The sequence below is a fragment of the Neoarius graeffei genome, chromosome 25, assembly GCF_027579695.1.
Source record: "Neoarius graeffei isolate fNeoGra1 chromosome 25, fNeoGra1.pri, whole genome shotgun sequence".
Classification (NCBI taxonomy): Eukaryota; Metazoa; Chordata; class Actinopteri; order Siluriformes; family Ariidae; genus Neoarius; species Neoarius graeffei.
Window position 1 is genome coordinate 57,761,259 of NC_083593.1, and position 23,655 is coordinate 57,784,913.

General features: G+C 40.3%; 1 protein-coding gene and 1 long non-coding RNA gene across 3 annotated transcripts in view; one reads left to right on the plus strand and one right to left on the minus strand.

Annotated features, from left to right (window-relative positions):
* Positions 1–23,655, minus strand: part of exd3 (exonuclease 3'-5' domain containing 3) — an 80,853-nt gene that overhangs the window by 24,588 nt on the left and 32,610 nt on the right. For both annotated transcript variants that reach the window (XM_060908977.1, XM_060908976.1), the window contains exon 18: positions 21,235–21,366. In XM_060908977.1, the coding sequence (XP_060764960.1) occupies positions 21,235–21,366 (132 nt within the window). The remainder of the gene's footprint in view (positions 1–21,234; positions 21,367–23,655) is intronic.
* Positions 1,509–18,982, plus strand: LOC132873430 (uncharacterized). Its single transcript, XR_009651561.1, has 3 exons — positions 1,509–1,729; positions 16,651–16,914; positions 18,822–18,982. It is a non-coding gene; the product is annotated as an uncharacterized LOC132873430 (long non-coding RNA).

Genomic DNA, 23,655 nt, shown 5'->3' on the forward strand with positions numbered 1-23,655 from the left:
TTTCTTCTCACTAATTGGCTTGCACGGCCTGAATCCCTGTTCTGTAGACGGTGTCGGAAGATTGTTGGCACAGCATCAGGTTTGAGTCTAACATGACCTGTGTAGCCCAAGAGCTCAACCTGTAGATTCCTTTCAAAACAATCGGGCTCAGAACGCTCCTCGCAAACAACACAATTTCTCCCAAAGGGGGGGGGGGGGGGGGGGGGGGGGGGGGGAGGTTTCTAAAGTGTGACCTGATCCCAAGTTGTGGAGCCACTGTTTAAGTCGTTTATGTTGCTCAGTTGTCGGCAATCGAACACAGAAAAAAATCCTTTCCCTGATCATCACGTTTCTTATTTTTGCAACCATAGGCTTTACACTGCTGTTTTTCAACAATGTTTTGTTCATCCGGCTCCACTGCGGCGTCAGGAGCAGCGAGACACTCAAGACACAGGAAACCCATCAACAATACATCACGCCACACCCACAAAATGGTAATATGGCTGCGCCCTTCAGTGAGCAACAGTACAAAATAATTTTAAAGCACTGCTTTACGCGACAGTGTGAGTACAGCAGAGACAAAATGCATTTGTGCAAAATGTGTAACATTTCTAGCTGATCTTTCGATTACGTTCATTATGTCTTATATTGAATATTGTTAGTTTTTTCTTTTTTATCAGACATCTAATTTTTTAGGTTTGTTTACCTGACATGTTTCGACGTACGACTGTCGTCTTCCTCAGAGTGTCGCCAGATGTTATTGGTGATGCATCTTTTATCAGCTGATGTTTCCGAAGGCATCAACTGATACATCAGTTGATAAAAGATGCATCACCAATAACATCCGGTGACACTCTGAGGAAGACGACAGTTGTACGTTGAAACATGTCAGGTAAACAAACCTAAAAAATTAGATGTCTGATAAAAAAGAAAAAACTAACAATATTTCTAGCTTATGTTTATTTTTCGCTGCATGTTCCTGTTAACAGTACCATCTTGAAGTTGGTTATTTCCTATAACAGCACGTCCCCCTGTTTTATTCCTCTGATACAGCAGCACTTTACCAACAAGTAAAATGTTGTGCTTATTAAATGACAATTTCATACCTTTTACAGTTACATTTAAGAAGTGAGTTCCTGTTCTCACTTCCATTACAGCAGCTATAAACAGTCGTTCCTTCACCAGTCTCTCTCTCTCTCTCTCTCTCTCTCTCTCTCTCACTCTCTGAGTAAATTCCTCCGCTCCTGAAGATGTCGGAAAACGTAAAGTTACAGCTTTACTTCTGACGGACACTGGAGACTCCTTCCAGAAAATATGTTTTTGATCCGTTTCTGTGGAATGTCCACTGTACAAGTCTGTGAATAAGCTGTTACTATGGAAACGATAAGGTATCAGGACACGTGCATGACTAAACCTGTGCTATGGTCAGAGAAAACGCTGTTCTAGAACATTCCACAGAATTCCACAGCGCTGTGGTGAAACTGCGGATCAGAAATTCATTATTCTTTGTTCAAAGAAAGTTGAGAGAGTTCACTGAGGAAGGAACGTTGCGAAACTTTCTCTCTCTGGTGTTTTTTCCACATTTCGTGTCATGACTCGTGTGATTTTTTTATTTTTTTGCATGTGGAGGCTGGACTGCTGATGACTCAATGTGCTGTTGAATAAAATGACCATGATGAAATAAAACACACCGTAAAGACCCGGTGCATGGCCTCGGGCTGCGTGCGCGAGTGTGGAAACATGTCCTACAGTAAGTTTAACTCCACACACCACACTCAAGAATGTAAAAATATTATTATATAAAGCATGAGGATCTTAGAGTTTATCAGTAAAAGTTTAAAATCTTCTCGAACACTGACGCTCATTAAATATTCACAACTGAAGCTTTTGATTTGGGGGCGGAGCTACATACAAGCTCAGACAGTGATGTCTACCAATAAGCTTTCAACCAAATCATGAGGACGACATGGTGTCCCAAAAGGTTTAGCTACAGAACTTGCAAGCTAGCTAACCTCAGTAATATTAAATGATGAACTGACAGTGGTTGTCATGGCGATGCTGAAATATATTCCTACAGCTTTAATAAATAACTCAGGATGTAAATCAAAACTGTACTAGTTTACTAGAGTTTGCTAACATTAGGGAATGTTACATTATTAGGGATGGCAGAAGGCCATGTGGCATGTTATGATCTGATTTACATATTCATGAGGGGAGGGTTTTTATTAATGAGTGTAGAAACACTCCTCACTCATTTTTATTTGTACTTATAAATTAATCTGAGGTCATTCTAATCTCTCTCTGTGTGTGTGTGTGTGTGTGTGTGTGTGTGTGTGTGTATATATATATATATATATATATACATACACACACACACACACACACACACACACACACACAGTAGTGCTTGAAAGTTTGTGAACCCTTTAGAATTTTCTATATTTCTGCATAAATATGACCTAAAACATCATCAGATTTTCACACAAGTCCTAAAAGTAGATAAAGAGAACCCAGTTAAACAAATGAGACAAAAATATTATACTTGGTCATTTATTTATTGAGAAAAATGATCCAATATTACAGATCTGTGAGTGGCAAAAATATGTGAACCTTTGCTTTCAGTATCTGGTGTGACCCCCTTGTGCAGCAATAACTGCAACTAAACGTTTGCGGTAACTGTTGATCAGTCCTGCACACCGGCTTGGAGGAATTTTAGCCCGTTCCTCCGTACAGAACAGCTTCAACTCTGGGATGTTGGTGGGTTTCCTCACATGAGCTGCTCGCTTCAGGTCCTTCCACAACATTTCCATTGGATTAAGGTCAGGACTTTGACTTGGCCATTCCAAAACATTAACTTTATTCTTCTTTAACCATTCTTTGGTAGAACGACTTGTGTGCTTAGGGTCGTTGTCTTGCTACATGACCCACCTTCTCTTGAGATTCAGTTCATGGACCGATGTCCTGACATTTTCCTTCAGAATTTGCTGATATAATTCAGAATTCATTGTTCTATCAATGTTGGCAAGCCATCCTGGTGCAGATGCAGCAAAACAGGCCCAAACCACGATACTACCACCACCATGTTTCACAGATGGGATAAGGCTCTTATGCTGGAATGCAGTGTTTTCCTTTCACCAAACATAACGCTTCTCATTTAAACCAAAATGTTCTATTTTGGTCTCATCCATCCACAAAACATTTTTTCCAATAGCCTTCTGGCTTATCCATGTGATCTTTAGCAAACTGCAGACGAGCAGCAATGTTCTTTTTGGAGAGCAGTGGCTTTTTCCTTGCAACCCTGCCATGCACAGCATTGTTGTTCAGTGTTCTCCTGGTGATAGACACATGAACGTTAACATTAGCCAATGTGAGAGAGGCCTTCAGTTGCTTAGAAGTTACCCTGGGGTCCTTTGTGACCTAACCAACTATTACACGCCTTGCTCTTGGAGTGATCTTTGTTGGTCGACCACTCCTGGGGAGGGTAACAATGGTCTTGAATTTCCTCCATTTGTACACAATCTGTCTGACTGTGGATTGGTGGAGTCCAAACTCTTTAGAGATGGTTTTGTAACCTTTTCCAGCCTGATGAGCATCAACAACGCTTTTTCTGAGGTCCTCAGAAATTGCCTTTGTTCATGCCATGATACACTTCCACAAACATGTGTTGTGAAGATCAGACTTTGATAGATCCCTGTTCTTTAAATAAAACAGGGTGCCCACTCACACCTGATTGTCGTTCCATTGATTGAAAACACCTAACTCTAATTTCACCTTCAAATTAACTGGTAATCCTAGAGGTTCACATACTTTTGCCACTCACAGATATGTAATATTGGATCATTTTCCTCAATAAATAAATGACCAAGTATAATATTTTTGTCTCATTTGTTTAACTGGGTTCTCTTTATCTACTTTTAGGACTTGTGTGAAAATCTGATGATATTTTCGGTCAAATTTATGTAGAAATACAGAAAATTCTAAAGGGCTCACAAACTTTCAAGCACCACTGTATGTGTGTATATGTGTGTGTAAAATGTGTGTGTTTTCAGTTCAGAGGCTGACTTATGAATGCAGTAAATATTCCATCTGATAAACAGTCGGAAAATATTGCGATGACTCGGGGGCTGCTTTCTATCTTTCAAACCCTGAGGAAAAGAAATGCGCCCACCCGCATAGAGAGAGAGAGAGAGAGAGAGAGAGAGAGAGAGAGAGAAATAGTTTTGAACAAAACACTGTGCATCTCACCTCAGTGTGCATGTTAGTGTGGAAGTGATCTACAGTAACCTTTCACTCTGTGCTGTTTAAAGAGAGGAAAACACACACACACACACACACACACACACACACAGGCCTGTCCGCCCAGGGCCAATTCTCATGACATCACCACCTCTGCTGGAATGCAAAAACCCGCAAGTAGAGGAGCTAAGAGGGGAATAGTCCGTGTTATACTCTCTCTCTCTCTCTCTCTGTGTGCGCGCGCATGTGTCTTTTTCCTGGTGCCTCTCTCTCTCTATTACTTTATTTTTTCTCTCTCTCTCTCCCTCTTTCTCTGTGTCTCTGTCTTCTCTCTTGCTCTCCATGCATCCCTCTCTTTGTGTGTCCCTCTTGCTCTCTTTCTGCACGATTTCTCTTTGTGTCCCCCTCTCTGTTTGTCTGTTCCTCTTCTCTCTCTATGCATCTCTCTCTTTTGGTGTCTTTCTCTCGTTCTCTTTCGGCATGCATCTCCCCCACGATACAAGTCAAATGCCAAAGTTTTCACCCCCCATGGTTCTGAAGGTGGGGGATGGTGGTGGTTTGGGGATGGTGTAAATGGACGTCTAATTTTACAACACAGTTCCGAGAAAACAAAATTCCAAAAAGTCAAAACTGAAATATTGATAAATCCTAAACATGACAACAATCCAAGAACAACTTCCTGTCTTCTTTCTCACACTTTTGGTTGTCTTGCTATAAAACACGTTCATCTCAGTCACCCATTTGCTTCCTTTTCATTCTGTTCTAAAGGGATGCGAACTTTGAGTCACTCAATTGCAAGTCTGTCTCAGGGAAAGCTGTTCTTTCCATCTCGGCTGGATTTATGCTGCTGCTCGCTGTGTGATTTCAGAAACCTTGATAACTGGTGGCTCAGCAACACAGCCAACAGATCGGACGTCTGATACACAGGAGACGGTCCAACAGCTCACAACTCATCAGATCAATTCATGAGAATTCAATCAGGCTCCGCGCCCAACCACGTCATCCAGCTCAGTATATTCAACACGAGTGCAGTTTCACCCCCCCCACCCCACGCACTCACTCTCTCTCACCTTCTCTTCCTTTTAGTTATTCAAGTTCATCCAGTTAAACAATTCATTCTAAAAGCAGATCATAAACAACGTAATACAAATAAACTGAATCATACAAATTTGAACAGTGCGATCTGGCGGTGTGTAAAACCCCACCTCTTCGTGTTGATATTTAGCATCATTTTATAAGACCTCGGTCTGAAACATGCTGGAAACCACCAGCTCGGACCAAAAGGAGTTAAAATGAGATTCATTACACTAACTGAATCAAGTGAATCAAATTTGCACATGAACAGAGCAAACAAGTCATGCATACAAGATGTAACTGCAAATATGACTTGCATCACTCAGATGTGTTTAAAAAACAAGAACAAATAAATATTTAGCATTAAAACGTCCATCACGGTTGTTCACGGATTCGTTACTGTGAGAGTTGATCAGTTTTAACGTGTATGGCAATGATTCACTCATTTTAGTGACTCCTTCAAAAAGACTGATTTGTTTGTGAAATAAATATATCTATACCTTAACTTTGTGTGTGTGTGTGTGTGTGTGTGTAAAACTCTGAGTCTCATTCTTCCTAGCTCCCACTTTCTCACTCTGAATTTGATTTAATTCAGTGTGCACTTTACTGACCGGGAAATCCTGGTGTACATTTATATTACCAAAATAAATTAAAAAAAAAAATTTAACCAAAACAAATTGCTTCCCTCAATCTCAACCTGCACCCCACCTCTCTTTCTATATTCTTCTGTATCATTCTTTTGTGGTGGCAGGAAGCAGCTTGGCTTCTACACAATGGACCACATCAAACAACTCCAGCAGCCCTGTACTGCCTTTTTCACACACACCCACCTACCACACACACACACACACACACACACACACACACACACACACACACACACAGATGCCAACCGGGCCAATGAAAACAGGGTGCACAAACAGAACATTCCAGCTGCCGGGTGCTATGGATTCCTCCATTGGGGCAGTTGGCGTGTGTTTTTTTTTTTTTGGGGGGGGGGGGGGGGGGGGGGGGGGGTAAACAATGGGATACACACTCCTCACTCACTCACACAGGTTTTGATTGACTCATCCACTTCAGCCAAGTTCAGGCATACATGAGCAAGAGTGTGTTTGTCAAAATGAGAGACAGTGTGTGTGTGTGTGAGAACCTCTTCCTGCCGACGTGACACTGTCAGGAAGGTATGATCTCACAGCGAGACCACAGGCGCTCTGAAAGTGGGAGGGTGTGAAGACGAGGCGAGGATTTCACAGGCGTCTCAGCTCGCTGCTCGTGTGGGAAAATGTACACTCGCGAAAACGGTTTCAAATCACGTCAGCTGATTTCTGCCTCAGCGTGGGGAAAAAAATAAAAATCAATCCTGACGTGCACCACAGATCTCTTCGGAAATAGATGGTGTGGGTGCATACAAAAAAATCGTAATCAGACTTATGTGAATTTTTTTCCTCGATCATTGAAGAAAACAGTAGCAGTATATCTTCAAAGGAGGCGGGGCTTTGACAATTTCATACATCAAAACATTAATGAGTCCATAAATGTTATAAAGGTCATCAGAAGAGATCACGCTTGTATGCGTTTTTATTTTCATGCATTTAAAGTGGTTTTCGATTTTTATTTTAACCCACAGTTGTTTTCCTTCTAACCATCTATCCAATACCAAGTTAATTATTTTCCTTTAAACAGCACATCCTCAAGTGTTTTATTCCTCTTCGGCCACAGCAACTTGCCAACAACAAGTACAACATTTTATTTATTAAACAATTCCACATCAGGGGCGGCACGGTGGTGTAGTGGTTAGCGCTGTCGCCTCACAGCAAGAAGGTCCGGGTTCGAGCCCCGTGGCCGGCAAGGGCCTTTCTGTGCGGAGTTTGCATGTTCTCCCCGTGTCCGCGTGGGTTTCCTCCGGGTGCTCCGGTTTCCCCCACAGTCCAAAGACATGCAGGTTAGGTTAACTGGTGACTCTAAATTGACCGTAGGTGTGAATGTGAGTGTGAATGGTTGTCTGTGTCTATGTGTCAGCCCTGTGATGACCTGGCGACTTGTCCAGGGTGTACCCCGCCTTTCACCCGTAGTCAGCTGGGATAGGCTCCAGCTCGCCTGCGACCCTGTAGAAGGATAAAGCGGCTAGAGATAATGAATGAATGAATTCCACATCATACTTTTTATTAATTTAAAGTTACAATTAAAGGCCGAGGAGGCGATTTTCAGAAACCAGCAAGTGTAAGCTAGATTCTGGAAAAATCCAACCAAAAAAAAAAAAAATCCCACACCCTGCCTTCAGCCCTCCTTCCAAAACCGCCACTTCTAAACACATGAACGCGCACTGCCTGACTACTGCTGGAGTCCATGAGAGAGCACAATGAGGAGGAGCGAGGTGAAGAGTCATAGATGATTAACAAAATTCCCCAAAAACAAACTAAACCAGGTACAGTAACCCCCTTCCCCCTCCGGTGTCTCCATCAGTGAAAAGCTGACTGGATGTTCTCTCTGGTTTGACCTCTTGCTTCTGCCTTCACGAGCTATTCAGAAGGTCCTACTTCCTACTTGTGAGTCAGAATTACGAGTAAACGTCACATTCATGTTTTATTTTTGGAGTGAAATGAAAAATATCGGTTGCCAGATTTCTTCTCACCATTATGACAGTATGATAGTATTTTTTCTGTACTGCTTAAAAAAAATAAATAATTACATTGCATCCGTTACTGAAACGGTCATCTTCTCCGCCATGTTGGAAGGTTAAAGGTCATCGCAACTGAGAACCTCAGGTATCAAAATTATTTCCTAAGTTCCCATTAAGGTTTACGAGTTGAGTGGGTGCATGTGCAACTTCCAGGTTGGAAACTCGGACTTCATCATTCCTCTCACACGTGAAGGCAGCATTTATCCAACTTCCTGTTCGTCACTTTTTCTTCTTCACTCTTTCGGTTCTTGCTTTGTTTAGCAGCTCAAGCTGTTATAGGTTTAACGCTGGGACTGGAAATTCTGGCCGTGCTCTCTCTGCCACTTGTGCATCTCGATCACTCACCGTAGTAACACGTCTGCAGGATGTCGTCTAACCCTGTGGAAGACTCGGGTCACGCCCACAGGTAGACAGGCAGGTAGACCATCCAATCACTTCATTCAGACTGAGTGAAATAACTGGATGGGATTTTTACAGCCCTGTGACTGCCACGGATGACGGATTATTTTCTTTTTATTATCAGAGCATTTGATTTATTCACTGCTGTTATGATATAAAGAGAATTTCAAGAAATATAAAAGTGTTTCTGAAGAGAAAAATCGCTTATCCTGCCTTTAATGTTCATAAAAGGAGTTAGCTCTCACTTACTAACACACACACACACACACACACACACACCTGGGAAGTGAGTCATATGAAACCCAGGACCATCTCCGGTTTGTGTCAGATCTGTTCTTTTTATTCAGATTCTATTACTCTCACATTCACTCACTCACTCACTCACTCACTCACTCACTCACTCACTCACACTCTTTCACTTTGGTTGCACAGAGCTCGTCAGTCATAATATCAGAGCAGCCCCAGTAACAGAACTCAAAACCACACACACACACACACACACACACACACACACACACACACACACAGGGGGAAATATTTGGAATGGTTTCCCTCGGAATGTCTTGGCGTGTTTGAGGAATGTCTCTCTGCTCCCCTCTCTTGCCACACACACACACACACACACACACACACACCCCTCCTCATTCTCCTTCTCTTCTCTCTCTCAGTAGCTGGGGTCCATTCAAAAGTTTCAGGTTTCCAAAATGTTGGCAAAAATGCGAATGAATCCATGTGTGTAAAAGGTGAAATGCTTAAATGCACATTACTGTTGGAGATCATAAATATTGGCACCCTTACCAAAAGAGAACGAGGACCCCAGATTGCAGACCCAAACAATTCTAAAGTTTATCAAGTTTCAGAATCGGCTGTAAAATTCCTCGGATATAAACAGCCCGTTCCTGTGAGAGGGATCAGTGACAATCTGGAGCGCTTGTGAAAATTAACAGCAAAGTGAAATGATATATTTTGATATATTTTTACATTTTAACCCAAATCCTGGTTTCCTCTGCCAGGAGGTTAAGGCTCAGCTGTGTGTAGATGGATCGTGGATATATTTAGATACGATCCCTGCTTCGAGTCGGTGTTTTGAAGTAAATATGATGTTAACAAACCTGAGGAACAGGGTGCGAGATCCTCTACACGAATCCCTAACTTTATTTTTATTTTTAAACAGGAAGTGATTCAGCACTGGTATCATCATCATCAGGAGTCACAGGGTTTCACTTAATATTAACTTTTGAGGAGTCATTAATTTTGAAACCACTGTTTTGCATTATGCTTAAACTTAAAATATTAATTTCATATTTATATTTGCATCCTGATATTTTTTTCCATAAAAAGGTGCCAATAATTCTGAAGCAGACCTCTGTTGTTTTTATGGACTGCATTTATTTTTATTTAATTTCTGGTTTTAATAATAAAAGCAAGATCAGAGTTGATTGTTTTCATATTTTGTCACATTTCTTCTTTTTCTCGCCTCATAGATGGAAAAAGGAAAGCGAAGGGAAGTGTTTGAGGTTTTCAGCCTTTACAAAGGCCCACTTTTGCATTTTGAAAAGTTTCTCACAATCAGCTGATGGAAAAAAACAAAAACAAACTGGAAAATGCACTTGAAAAACAACAACTACAAAAAAAAGGAAGTACACCAATTAAAGAAAAGGGAACTAAAATAATATTAGCATGCCATGAGAGGTGTACACGATCACTGCAGCCTACTAGATACAGACATGGACACACACACACACACACTGTAAGGTGGCACTGAAGTGGAACCCCAAAGTTGCCCCTCATCTTTTCACATTCTGCCCACGTTCTCTTTGGTGCACATCAAAGCTTCCGTTTTAAAAAATCCTCCTTCTTAAGAACTCTCTCTCTCTCTTTCCATCTTCTCACGTCGTTTCAGTTCCTGTTCTCCCCCCACCCCCACCCACCCAGAGTTCTCAGTGGGATCGTGGGAACCGCGGCTGCAGTGCCACCATGCCGTCTGAGGCGCTGCTGATGGCTATCTGTCCCATCTCCACACTTCTAAAAACAGACAGCAGATATCTGATGCTGGCCGAGGAAGTGGAGTTGTGTGTGTGAGTGTGAGCAGGGAAAAGGCACGCCGATCCCGGCCCCCGAGAGCTCACACGCCATCTGTGGAGCACAACTCGATCCCTGCGCTAACGACGGTGAAATCGGAGAAACGACTCTGCCGTGGGATTGAGAGTGACTCGGACACGTCTGAATCGATGTCATGCACAGGGAACGGGGGAAGAGGAAAAAAAAAAAGAGACAGGATGTCATGATGAGCTGCTGAATCAAGACGTGCAGAGTTCCAGGAGCGTGTCCGGTTACTCTCGTACTCTACATGTCAGAGTAAAGTCATAGCTGGAATATTTGGTATTAGTTTACCGAGAGAAAATAAACTGTACTGGAATCATATCTCTGGTTTTAAACACAAGCTGACTTTTATCTTCAACATGGAGGAAGTGGAGAAAATCCCACAATGCACAGCGGTACGCTGTGTACAAACTGCACACCCAAGAGGACACGAAAATACCCATAATGCACCAACACCGTTAAATCTGAAACGCTTTTCAGAAAACATTTCCATGTTCCATATTTTGTCCCAGTTCCTGCCCACCAGCCAGGTCTCTCCAATCACATGACAGCTATAAAATAACACGTGAGCACCTGCTGCCTGTCAGACAGGTCAAGTCAGACAACTGCATCAGAGAGCAGCGTAACACTCAGAGGAAAACGCTATCTGCCCGCTTCCACATACATGAGTTCATAGACACCCACGATTGGCTCGTGTCGCTGTGATTGAAGATGCCGTGTGTACATTCCACTGGATTTACTTCTACAGTAGAGCTTGTAGTCTGTAAAAGGCAGCAAAATTTTTCCACACAAAAGTGACTTGACATGATGGATTGGGCCGGGGCTAATATCACAGACATACAGAAGGCTCCAAATTAGGAATCTAAAAACATTTTACACTGAGCTTTTTTTAAATTAAAAAGTTTATACACTAATTAATTCAGAATTAACTTAAAAGCTAGACGGCCTTTTGATTTCATAAAATCGGTGAAATTTAGTTCCGTCTGAAATGTAGTGATTGTGATATCTGTTTATTTCTGTAATATCTCACAAAATATCAGGCCATTCTGTGGCTGGGAAGTTATTTAATTTGAGGGGATTAAAGCAAATAATGTGCATGAAATCGCTCGCTTGGCGCAGTCAAGCAGACAGAGGAAGTCCGTGTGCGCATGCGCAGGTTTACCTTCTTCTTTTGGGTTTTACGGCAGCTGGCATCCACAGTGTTGCATTACTGCCATCTACAGGTTTCCCTTTGAGCGTGCACTGACAGTTCCATCATTCTGTCGCTAAACGAACAGCTGATCACACCGAGGTGCTCGCTGAGCGCCCATATTTATTAGTTTGGTCCTGCGTTTCCTTTCCTTCGTCTTTTCTTCTCGCTTTCTTTCCGTTACTGTAGTCGCTCTTTCACGTTTCATTCGCACACTCACGTCCTCCATTTTTCTCTCCTGTTTCAAATTTGTATCCCACAATGCCTTGCGCGAACGGGGAAAGCCCACCACGTGATGCATGACATAGTGTCTTGAATTGGGTCATGGTGAAGCAGGAAAAAATAGCAGAGAATTTAGAGCCATGAGGCCCTAAAGTCATTAAATTGTTCTATTAAATAAAAACCTAATAAAATTGGAAGTCTGTGATTCGAATTCAGTAGCTTTTGGTCACTAAACAAAAATAATTGTGTGTCGGGGAAAATTCCTTTTATGACCTACACTTGAAAAATCTGAAAGGCAGTACAGCTTTAATGACAAGATTAGCTTGATTCACAAAATTACACTGGTTCAACACTTTTTCCCCGTGTGAAGGGATACACACTTATGACGCACAACATAAGAGGAAAAAAGATGAAAATTAAAAAGAAAAAAATTATATAAGCACAATCACAAGTATCATTTTACACAGAATCGTTATGGAGAATACTGCGAGATGTATTTAGCTTCACTAACAGTGTAGTCGACACGGCTGGATGATGATATAATGTCGATATTGTGATAAATGTTCACTGTACACTTTTCTGAGATAGTTAACATTTTAAAAATATAAATAAAACTGACTGGAAAGAGAAGATAATTTGATGTTAAAATGTCTAAGAATATCTGTGTGTATATTAGAATTGGGTATAAATACGCAGGTGATTATAGGAAATCGTGCGCTCTGATTGGTCGAGAGATTCAGATTATTCATTTCTCGATAATCACCTCGAGTGACTCGGCAAAATGGCTCCAATCGCTCCGTCACCGTAAGTGAGAAAGAATTACAGATGTTCAGAAAGAAAATGCTGTTCCTAAAAACACTAAAGATGCTCCAGAGTTTGGTCTAAAACTATTCAAAGGAAAGGTGGGATTGGGATTTATTTTATCGATTTCAGAACAAAGGATTTTATGTGAGTTGGTGTAGATCAGTGACAAGTTATTACATTTACATGAAGATTTTCAAGTTTGAAATAAATTAAAAAAAAAAAAAATTTTTTAAATAAATCTGTGTATTTATACTCAAACAATTACCCACCTCAGACTCCGTGAATGTCGGAATAATTATAAAATATTAAAATCATTGGAGAGGGTTCCCTCCACCCTACTTTGTCAATTCTCGTTATTGGAGACATTAAACTAAATCATCAGAAAACACTTCATTTTTTTTTTACGATTTCTTCCTCCTAACAATTTTTAGCAGTCCTGTTTATCATGATGCATGGAACGAGAAATATCTTCAAGCATGGTGATGTGATCTTTTGGTCAGACTGGACAGCCCAAGAGCTATAAACACAATGAAGTTCCTGAGTGACGAGAGCGTGACTGTGACAGACAGACCGACCGGGATTACGGCGATCCTGACGGGTTAATGATTGTCGATGGCTATCAACAGGCCACACAGAGGGTTTGGGGCTTTAACCCGAGTGAAGGAATGCCTGCGAGAGCCCGCGGAGAAAGACACACAGCCGCTACTCATCAAAAGCTCCATCATCAGATAACAAAAGGGTTCAGTTTTCCTGGGTGGCCTTTCAGCAGATCAGCCCCGGGGGGAAGCTCGAGACCCTCCAGCCTCCTCATTCAAGACCTCCAAAGCCTTTTCTCTTCCCTCCGCCCCCTCTCCACATTCCTTCACTCACCTCTTCAGTATACAGACTGCTACAAGAAACAGTCACACATGTGGAGGTGGAGGACAGGAAGTGTCCAAATGGATGAAGGAGAAGAGGATGGACAGGTGGAGAGGACAGTGGTGGACATGCGAGACCTCCAACACTGAGGACGCGAACAATCAAATCATTATCTGATCTACAAAGAAACGTGCAACATCTTTACACCAGGACTGAACTTATTAAAAACCTGATTTATTTATCAGATTACACGGCGCATGTTTACTGTTAATCTGATCCATTTCAGCAGGGTCTTAACAGATACTCTAGGAAAAGTTGAATTAAATCAGGTCACTCCTCACACCTGATTGGTTCTTTCATACAGAGATAAAAAATAATTTCTGGACTAGTTCCCTTCAACTTTTGTTTGCATTTTTAACACGTTGCTGCTCTGCCACACCCAAAAAGGTTAATCAACACTCGTTTTTCTTCTTTTATTTGCCCATTTTGTTGTAAAATATATACTCAAAATATATTTTAAAAATAAAGTAATATTGGTTGTTCCATTGGAGATTTGTTTTCCCTGCTAACTGAATTCTTTAATTTTATACTTGAAAATTCGCATGTTCCTCAGTTTGTCTTTTTTTCCCCCGTTTTTCTAGCAGATATCCATGAAGGACAGTCGTCCTCTCCATGCTGGATCACTGGCATGTTCTTCATGTAAATAGATCCTCAGCAAAAATCAAATCAAATAAAAATTACTGAAGTCCGTGGAGAAAAATAAGGAAAAAAATCTCCAGAATAAAGGAGCTGATGATTTATGTTCAGGAAACATAACCAAACTTGACCATAAATTGAACAGGTTCATGATTTCTACAGCGTGACACAGTATAATCAGTATTCTATCATAACATGATGTGTTCAGATTAAAAATACTACCACAGTTACCTTTTAATTTGTATTAGTGTAAAAGTTTCATTATACAATCTTAGAAAATGTGGCGTATGGGTTCTGTGTCGAACCGAACAACAAAAGGTCACAAATAGAAACTTTTTTTTTTTTGGAAGCTAAGAAAGAATGAAAGAACCCTGAAATATCAGACCCGGTGCCGTTGTTGACCCTGTCCGGTTCTGCCGTGTCGCTTGGAACATCAAATCTTTCACATGTTGCACAAAAAAATTACAAATTATTTGGTTTTGAGGCTTTAAATTAATCTATAGCGTCACTTTTTAGCGGTGAAAATTCTCTTTTTGTATGAATTGTAAATATCCTTATTTATTAATTGTTAAATTTTCAGAAGTTGTTTGTTGTACACTAATTTTTTTTTTGCACTATGGTTCTTTACCTTTTCTTATTTTTATTGCATTCTTCATGTTATTTGTAATTCTTTGTTGGTATTTAACACTACAGTAAAGCTGCAATTTTTCTTGGGATCAACTAACTAACTAAACTATCTAACTAACCAGCAGGATGTTTACTGATTTTTTTTTCCCTGCCAAACTTAAAACGAGAATCTGATGATAAAATGATATAAAACACACTTATGGGTTAAGCGTAAAATGTAAGCATTTTTTTCTTTTTGCAATTGTACTTAAAAAAAAAAAAAAAGTCACAGTTTGTTTCTCCAGAGAGGTCTGAAGGAGGATCACGTCACTGAGGAGCGCTGGAGAAAGCCGGATGTGCTGTCTCAGCGATTTTAGTACGTGGGATGTGACCTTTTTGAGGAAGTGATTATCGTTTTTTGCTCAGCGCGAGCGCAGAGGCTGTGTTTCTCTCCCAGTGACTAGAAGGTTGTGTGTTCAAATCCCTCAACTGCCACAAAGACACTGATGAGCCTGATGAGTGCGAATGAGGCCCTGAAATTTACTTAAATAACCTCAGAGCTGCAGTGGCCTCTTCTGTAAGAGTGAGTGAGTATGAAAGTATGCAGGCGTGTAAGGAGGTCTATAAGTGAGGAACTATATATGTAACTATATAAGCAAGTAAGAACACAAGAATATTCATAAGTACACATGTAAGTGAGGATGGAAGAACGTAACTCCACAAGTTCAGGAATTACACTACCGTTCAAAAGTTTGGGGTCACCCAGAAAATTGTGTGTTTTCCATGAAAAGTCACACTTTTATTTACCACCATAAGTTGTAAAATGAATAGAAAATATAGTCGAGACATTTTTCTGGCCATTTTGAGCATTTAATCGACCCCACAAATGTGATGCTCCAGAAACTCAATCTGCTCAAAGGAAGGTCAGTTTTATAGCTTCTCTAAAGAGCTCAACTGTTTTCAGCTGTGCTAACATGATTGTACAAGAGTTTTCTAATCCTCCATTAGCCTTCTGAGGCAATGAGCAAACACATTGTACCATTAGAACACTGGAGTGAGAGTTGCTGGAAATGGGCCTCTATACACCTATGTATAGAGTATATATGTATTGCACCAAAAACCACACATTTGCAGCTAGAATAGTCATTTACCACATTAGCAATGTATAGAGTGGATTTCTGATTAGTTTAAAGTGCTTTTCTTTCAAAAAAAAGGACATTTCAAAGTGACCCCAAACTTTTGAACGGTAGTGCAAGTGTGTAATGAGGTAAGTATATAATAAAGTACATAAATAAGGATCTATGCATGGATGCAAGTGGATAAGTAAGCATCCAAATAAGTATGTAATGAGGTACAGTACATATGAAAGTACAAGTGTGAGAGTGACATTAAGAATCTAACTTATGTAAATAAGTACACACATACATAAATACAAAAGTAAATAAGTACATAGGCAAATATGTAACTATGTAAGCAAGTAAATATGTAAGAAAGTGCACATGTAAATAAGCACGCACACATCTCTTTTAATGTGTTAGAGTTATAATACAGCACTCTGCTTAATTTTATGAAATTTTTTTTTCTTCAGAGCAATAAGGAAAAATAAAAAAGCTCTTTTGCTTTCTGCCATGTGAATAATCGTTCTGTGTGCGTTATTCCGTACGTGGGAGTTAAACACCGTAAATATTTGTATTTTTTTTTTTTTACCTTGATAACTTCCAGATAATATATTTTAGGCAAAAAAAGGGGGGAAAAGAAAAAAGAAAAAAAAAAATCACGCTGACATTTGTTTCTTCTCTTTCAGACTTCCTACTTCTCTCCACCTGACTTCCCTCACCTTGCCGTGTAGCGCCTGACCCTGACGAGACGGCGTGTCTGTGACGCAAATGCCTGTGAACTTTTGCACAAAAGCCAGTGCTGATGACAAGCAGATATACTGCAAGAAAAAAGATGAATTGGTAACTTATCTACCCGCAGCTCTCATTTTTTCTGTTCCTTTCTTCTACATTCCATCTCCAAATCTGCCTACATTGCTGCAGGCTTTTGTTCCACTTTTGCTCCAATTTAAGTAAGTACAAGTATGTAAGAAAACAAGTACATAAATAAGAAAGTATTATAAAGTAAATATAGAAGTAGGACAAACGTAAGTGATAAATTAAATATGTAACTAGGTGTAAGGCAAGTGTGCAAATATGTAAGCAAGAACATAAGTATGCAACTGCATAAGTACTAGTGCATCTCAAAAAATTAGAATACCATGAAAAAGTTCCTTTTTTTCATAATTTAATTCAAAAAGGTAAACTTTCATATATTCTATATTCATTACATGTAAAGTGAAATATTTAAAGCCTTTTTTGTTTTAATTTTGATGATTATGGCTTATAGCTCATGAAAATCAGAAATCCAGTATCTCAAATTATTAGAATATTCCCCGAGATCAATCAAAAAAAGGATTTACAATACAGAAATGTCCAACTTCTGAAAAGTATATTCATTTATACACTCAATACTTGGTTGGGGCTCCTTTACCATGAATTACTGTATCAATGCGGTGTGGCATGGAGGTGATCAGTCTGTGGCACTGCTGAGGTGTTATTGAAGCCCAGGTTGCTTTGATAGTGGCCTTCAGCGTATCTGTATTTTTGGGTCGGGTGTTTCTCATCTTCCTCTTGACAATACACCATAGATTCTCTATGGGGTTCAGGTCAGGCGAGTCGGCTGGCCAATCAAACACAGTAATATCATGGTCAGCAAACCATTTGGTAGTAGTTTTGGCACTGTGGGCAGGTGCCAAGTCCTGCTGGAAAAGGAAATCAGCATCTCCAAAAAGCTCTTCAGCAGATGGAAGCATGAAGTGCTTTAAAATCTCCTGGTAGATGGCTGTGTTGACTTTGGACTTGATAAAATACAGTGGACCAACACCAGCAGATGACATGGCACCCCAAATCATCACAGACTGTGGAAACTTCACACTGGGCTTCAAACACCTTGGATTCTGTGCCTCTCCACTCTTCCTCCAGACTCTAGAACCGTGATTTCCAAATTAAATGCAAAATGTACTTTCATCTGAAAAGAGGACTTTGGACCACTGAGCAACAGTCCATTTCTTTCTCTCCTTAGCCAGATAAGACACTTCTGACATTGTCTCTGGCTCAGGAGTAGCTTGATATTAGGAATGCGAAAGTTGTATCCCCTTTCTTGAAGATGTCTGTTCGTGATGGGTCTTGATACACTGACACCAGCCTCAGTCCACTCCTTGTGAAGCTCTCCCAAGTTCTTGAATCAACTTTTCTTGACAATCCTCTCAAGACTGCGGCCATCCCTGTTGCTTGTGCACCTTTTCCAGCCACCCTTTTCAGCAATGACCTTTTGTGGCTTACCCTCCTTGTGGAGGGCATCAGTGATCATCTTCTGGACAACAGTCAAGTCAGCAGTCTTCCCCATGATTGTGGTTGTGTGTACTGAACTAGACCGAGAGATACACTGTGTTCATACTGTTTTACTCAAACTCGAAATGAAATATTCTAATATTTTGAGATGGGTTTTTTTTTATGTTTTTGTACTGTATGCCATACTGATTAAAATTAAAATAGAAAAATGCTTGAAACATTTTAGTTTATGTGTAATGAGTCTATAATATATAAAATTTTCACTTTCTTAAATAACTGATGGAAAATATTGAACTTTTTCACAATATTCTAATTTTTTGAGATGCACTAGTATATTTAAGCAAGCAAGGAACTGCATAGGCAAGCATGCAAGTATGTACATCAGGAAGTAAATAAGTGCATGTCTAGGTAATTATGTGTAACACCCCGTAATAGAAATAAGCCTATTTCGCAGTGTTCAGAATGACATAAATGTGTTTGTGTGTTTGAAGAATACTTACCTGTGATTTAATTCTATGTGCCCTCTATGATACTCTTACACTGAATTTAATAAGGGCTTTCATTTTGAAACTTATGTCTTGATTAGAATGTTCGCGAACTAGATGGGAGGGAGCTGAAGAAGAAGAAAGAAAAAAGTTCGCTGGAAGGAAAATCAGTTAAGCCATGATAGTAAATGATCTTTGTGAAATATCTAATGATTTAGTTGTAATGCATTTTTACTTTGTTCTGTTTACATACGCGACTGTTTGAGAACGTATCTCTCAGTAATAACTTTTAAGGAAGGACATTGCCAGTTCATGGATTTCAGTTAGCAGTTAGCTATGGACGATGAGCTTCTGTCCGCTAGTGACACTGCTAGCTATGCTGACCGTAGTGCATGAGGGAGGGTTTTTGTGTGGCGTTTGAGTGACTTCACATCGGACTTAACGGAGTGATCCGTGAGGGACAGTGCCTGTGATCGTATCATTTGGGAGATGTTCAGAGTGCTGTACGATTGTACTGGAGTTCACACACTGGTCAACGTTGTTGTTTGATATGGAGGTTAGGTATGAACGGCTACGTGAGTAATGATGAAAGACCATTCCTGTCCGTGTTCTCATGAGCTCCAATGCACGCCAACGAAATGGTAGCTACCACAGACCATGTGTTTGAAATCCCGGGTGGTTCCGCTTCTTTTTTTTGTTTAGTGGTATGAAAGGCCTGATTTCACGAATGTTCTTGGTAGGTTTTGGTAAATAAATGCCAATCTTTTCATTTAAAAGATAATTCCTGCCTTTGGGTTTTGGTTTCAGTTGAACAAGATGCCAACAGGTAATTAGTTTAATTGCTGTTTATTTTAGATTACAGTACTATATAATATTTGCAATTTAACAAAGTGTTACTATGCATTATTTACAACACATTTAGGCTAATTAGCCTACAAGTTAAAGTTTGAAATCTTTCTTTGAGGGGTCTCTCAAAGTGGGGGCTCACACTGATATTAGTTAGCCTAATGCAAGGTAATATTGCATTTCATGGTAGTCATTACTTCCCAGGCCTTTTAAAAGCTCTCCGCGAGGAATCAACCTTCCTACCTGGTGCATTCCCATAAGCGCCTCCCCTGATGGGATGTGTGATAGGTCATAATACACATAGTTTAATAGTCAGCTTTATGGGAGTGTTACATATGTATTAAAGTAAATACACAAATATGAAAGTACTTACAAAAATTCATAAGTGTGCAAGTAAGTACACAAGTATATAAGAATGTAAGTAAATACCAAAATAAGCAAGTACGTAACTTGGTGAATAAATACGCAAGTCACATACTAAGTGCATAAGTATGCAAGTAAGGAACTATGCTAATAAAGATGTAGGTATGCATGTGCATTAAAAAGTAAATAACCAAGTACATAAGTACACAAAAGTACGATACTACATAAGTAAGCATGTAACCAAGTATGCATGGGCGCAAGTAAGTACGGACACAAGTAAATAAGCATATAAGTAAGTATGAAAGTAGATAAGTACGTAAGTAAATACCCAAGTATGTAAGACTGCAGGTAAGTGCTTAATTAAGTGCATAAATACATAATTAGGGAAGTATACAAGTATGTAACTATAATCAGCAAGCAAGGACACATGCACCGAAGTATGTACACAAGTAATTATATAAAAGAGTATGGATGCAGGTGCAAATGTAGGCAAGTACATAATGAAGTACGTATTTAAGTTCATATATAAAGAACTATAAACATGTACTGGTGTATGTAAATATTCAAGCAAGTAAATACATGGGTATGCACATTACGTTAGTAAGTATGCATGCCCAGAAGTGTTTTTTTTCTTTCCCCCCCTCACCAAATACATGTTTAAATGATTAAGTGATTAAATCCTACTGGATGATGGTTGTAAAGATTTTTCCTTTAAAAATCAGAAATATGCAAATTATTGTGATTCCAAAAAAACGTTTTTCCTGCAGAATGAGCATGCCTGGCTAGCTAGGTAGGTATTATGTAGGGGAGTTTCTAATTTGTATCTCATGCATATTCGTAAATATCTACATATTAATGAATGAAAAAGGTGCTGATGTTGCCATCTGAGCAAACATGAAATGAATGTTTTAATGCACAAATTAATTTTCCCCACTCTTTAGACCCCAGTAGCTGTAACACGCATCATGATTTTTGGCACAAAGTCAAATCCACTTCAGACATTCCAACACACTCATTAGTATTTACTCCCTCACCTATGTTCTTTATCTTTATTCACCTTCACTCACAGTGAGATATCCCTCCCTCCTCCTCCTGTTTACGACCGCCAGTTGGGGGGGGAGAAACAGCCACTATTGTTCCAATGAATACCTCAGTGGCACTTCAAACGAATGATTCACAGGAGACATGTCTCCGGAGCACTGCTCTATCTCGCCTTGCTTCCTTCCTGCTCACGGCCTCCGCGTTTCCTTGCGCTGATAAAACACCACATGCTACACATACACACACACACACACACACACTGACCTGGCATCGACTGAATATGTCTGATGGTGTGAGGTGGACGTTGAAATGTTTGAGGACATGGAGAGCCTGGTCTCGAGCCTTCTCCGAACAGTCCAGAGTCAGACAGCGGCCCTCTGCAACCTGTGACCGGAGCTACACACACACACACACACTTATTTTTACACGTATACATACATACACACATATACATACATTTTTTACATACATACATACATACACTAGTGCAGTGGTTTTCAAAATGGGGGCCACCAGGGGGCGCTAGGGGGGCCTCAGAAAGTTGGAGGGACGATAAAAAAATTTGGGAAAAAAATATATACTTTTTTTTTAAATAATTATTATTAAATATATTGTAATTAGTTTTTTAATCATTATTATAAAATATAATTATTAATAATAATACATCATATTGAAACGTTGTTTGCCATGCTCATCTCTCCGATTGCCTGTGACATTGCGGTTTGCGCCATTTATCAAGCTGCTTTGCTCCTCAAGCTAGCGTATTGCTAGCGCAAAATGGACAGGTTTTTGAAGAAGAGACCGAAGGAACAAACCAACAGCCCTGCTGTGGAGGACACTGCTGCGAAAAAAACTAAGAAGTCCTGGCCAACTAAAATCCGAAAATATGAGGCAGCATACATTAAGTATGGCTTTACAGCCATACAGAAAAATGGCCATGATTGCCTGAAATGTGTCCTCTGTCTGGAGACCCTGTCAAACGAGTGCTTAAAACCTTCGAAACTTCAGCGTCACTTGGTACAAAAACATCCAACAGATGCCAAAAAAACAGTCGATTTCTTCAGACGCAAAGAAGAGCATTTGGTCAGGCAATCTGCTGCATTCACCCAGCAAGCTACCGTACTGTCCCCGAGCGGCCCTGACAGCATCATTTTTAGCCTTGTACCACATTGCTCGTGCTAAAAACCTCACTCAATTGGAGAAGATTTGATTTTACCAGCCACCAAAGACATTGTCCGAGAATTGCTTGGTGAGGATGCTGCAAAAAAAAAAAAAAAAAAAAAAAAAAAAAAAAATCGATGCTGTCCCACTCTCTGATAACACCGTGAGCCGACGGATTGGTGACGTGGCTCAAGACGTATCTGCTCAGCTGTTGGAGCAGGCGAGAGCCAGCGAATACTTCGCACTTCAGCTGGATGAGAGCACAGATTTATCCAATGAGGCCCAACTGCTTGTGTACATCAGATTTATTTCACAGGAAAGATCTCATCTCATCTCATTATCTGTAGCTGCTTTATCCTGTTCTACAGGGTCGCAGGCGAGCTGGAGCCTATCCCAGCTGACTACGGGCGAAAGGCGGGGTTCACCCTGGACAAGTCGCCAGGTCATCACAGGGCTGACACATAGACACAGACAACCATTCACACTCACATTCACACCTACGCTCAATTTAGAGTCACCAGTTAACCTAACCTGCATGTCTTTGGACTGTGGGGGAAACCGGAGCACCCGGAGGAAACCCACGCGGACACGGGGAGAACATGCAAACTCCACACAGAAAGGCCCTCGCCGGCCACGGGGCTCGAACCCGGACCTTCTTGCTGTGAGGCGACAGCGCTAACCACTACACCACCGTGCCACCCCACAGGAAAGATTTGTGGAGGAAATACTATTTTGTAAAGCACTTGAAAGAAGAACTACTGGGAAAGACATTTTTCAAGTTTTGGACGATTACATCGAGTCTAACAGATTGGACTGGACCCGTTGTGTGGGGGTGTGTTCGGACGGAGCCGCGGCAATGACCGGGAAGATCAGTGGAGTGACCGCTCTCATTACGCAGAAGGCCCCGCATGTAGCGGCCACACACTGCACACTCCATCGCGAGGCACTGGTCGCAAAAAGGATGGATAACGAGTTGAATCAGGTACTACAGGAGGTTATACAGTTTACTGTTCAGTGCGAAAATATTTGTGTTGAAAACAAGTTAGTTAATAATATTCTTATGCTAAACAAATGTAACAATTATTGACTATTGAATAAAAGTAAGAGAAAACATTCTAAAAGTTGATGTTTCTTTACATACTTTGTAGCATTGTCTGTGGGTTTGCAAAGGGGGTCCCCAGCCAGAAGCTAATGCTGTTTGGGGGACCTTGGCATGGAAAAGTTTGGGAACCCCTGCACAAGTGCATCTCAAAAAATTAGAATACCATGAAAAAGTTCCTTTTTCATAATTTAATTCAAAAAGGTAAACTTTCATATATTCTATATTCATTACATGTAAAGTGAAATATTTAAAGCCTTTTTTGTTTTAATTTTGATGATTATGGTTTATAGCTCATGAATATCAGAAATCCAGTATCTCAAATTATTAGAATATTCCCCGAGATCAATCAAAAAAAGGATTTACAATACAGAAATGTCCAACTTCTGAAAAGTATATTCATTTATACACTCAATACTTGGTTG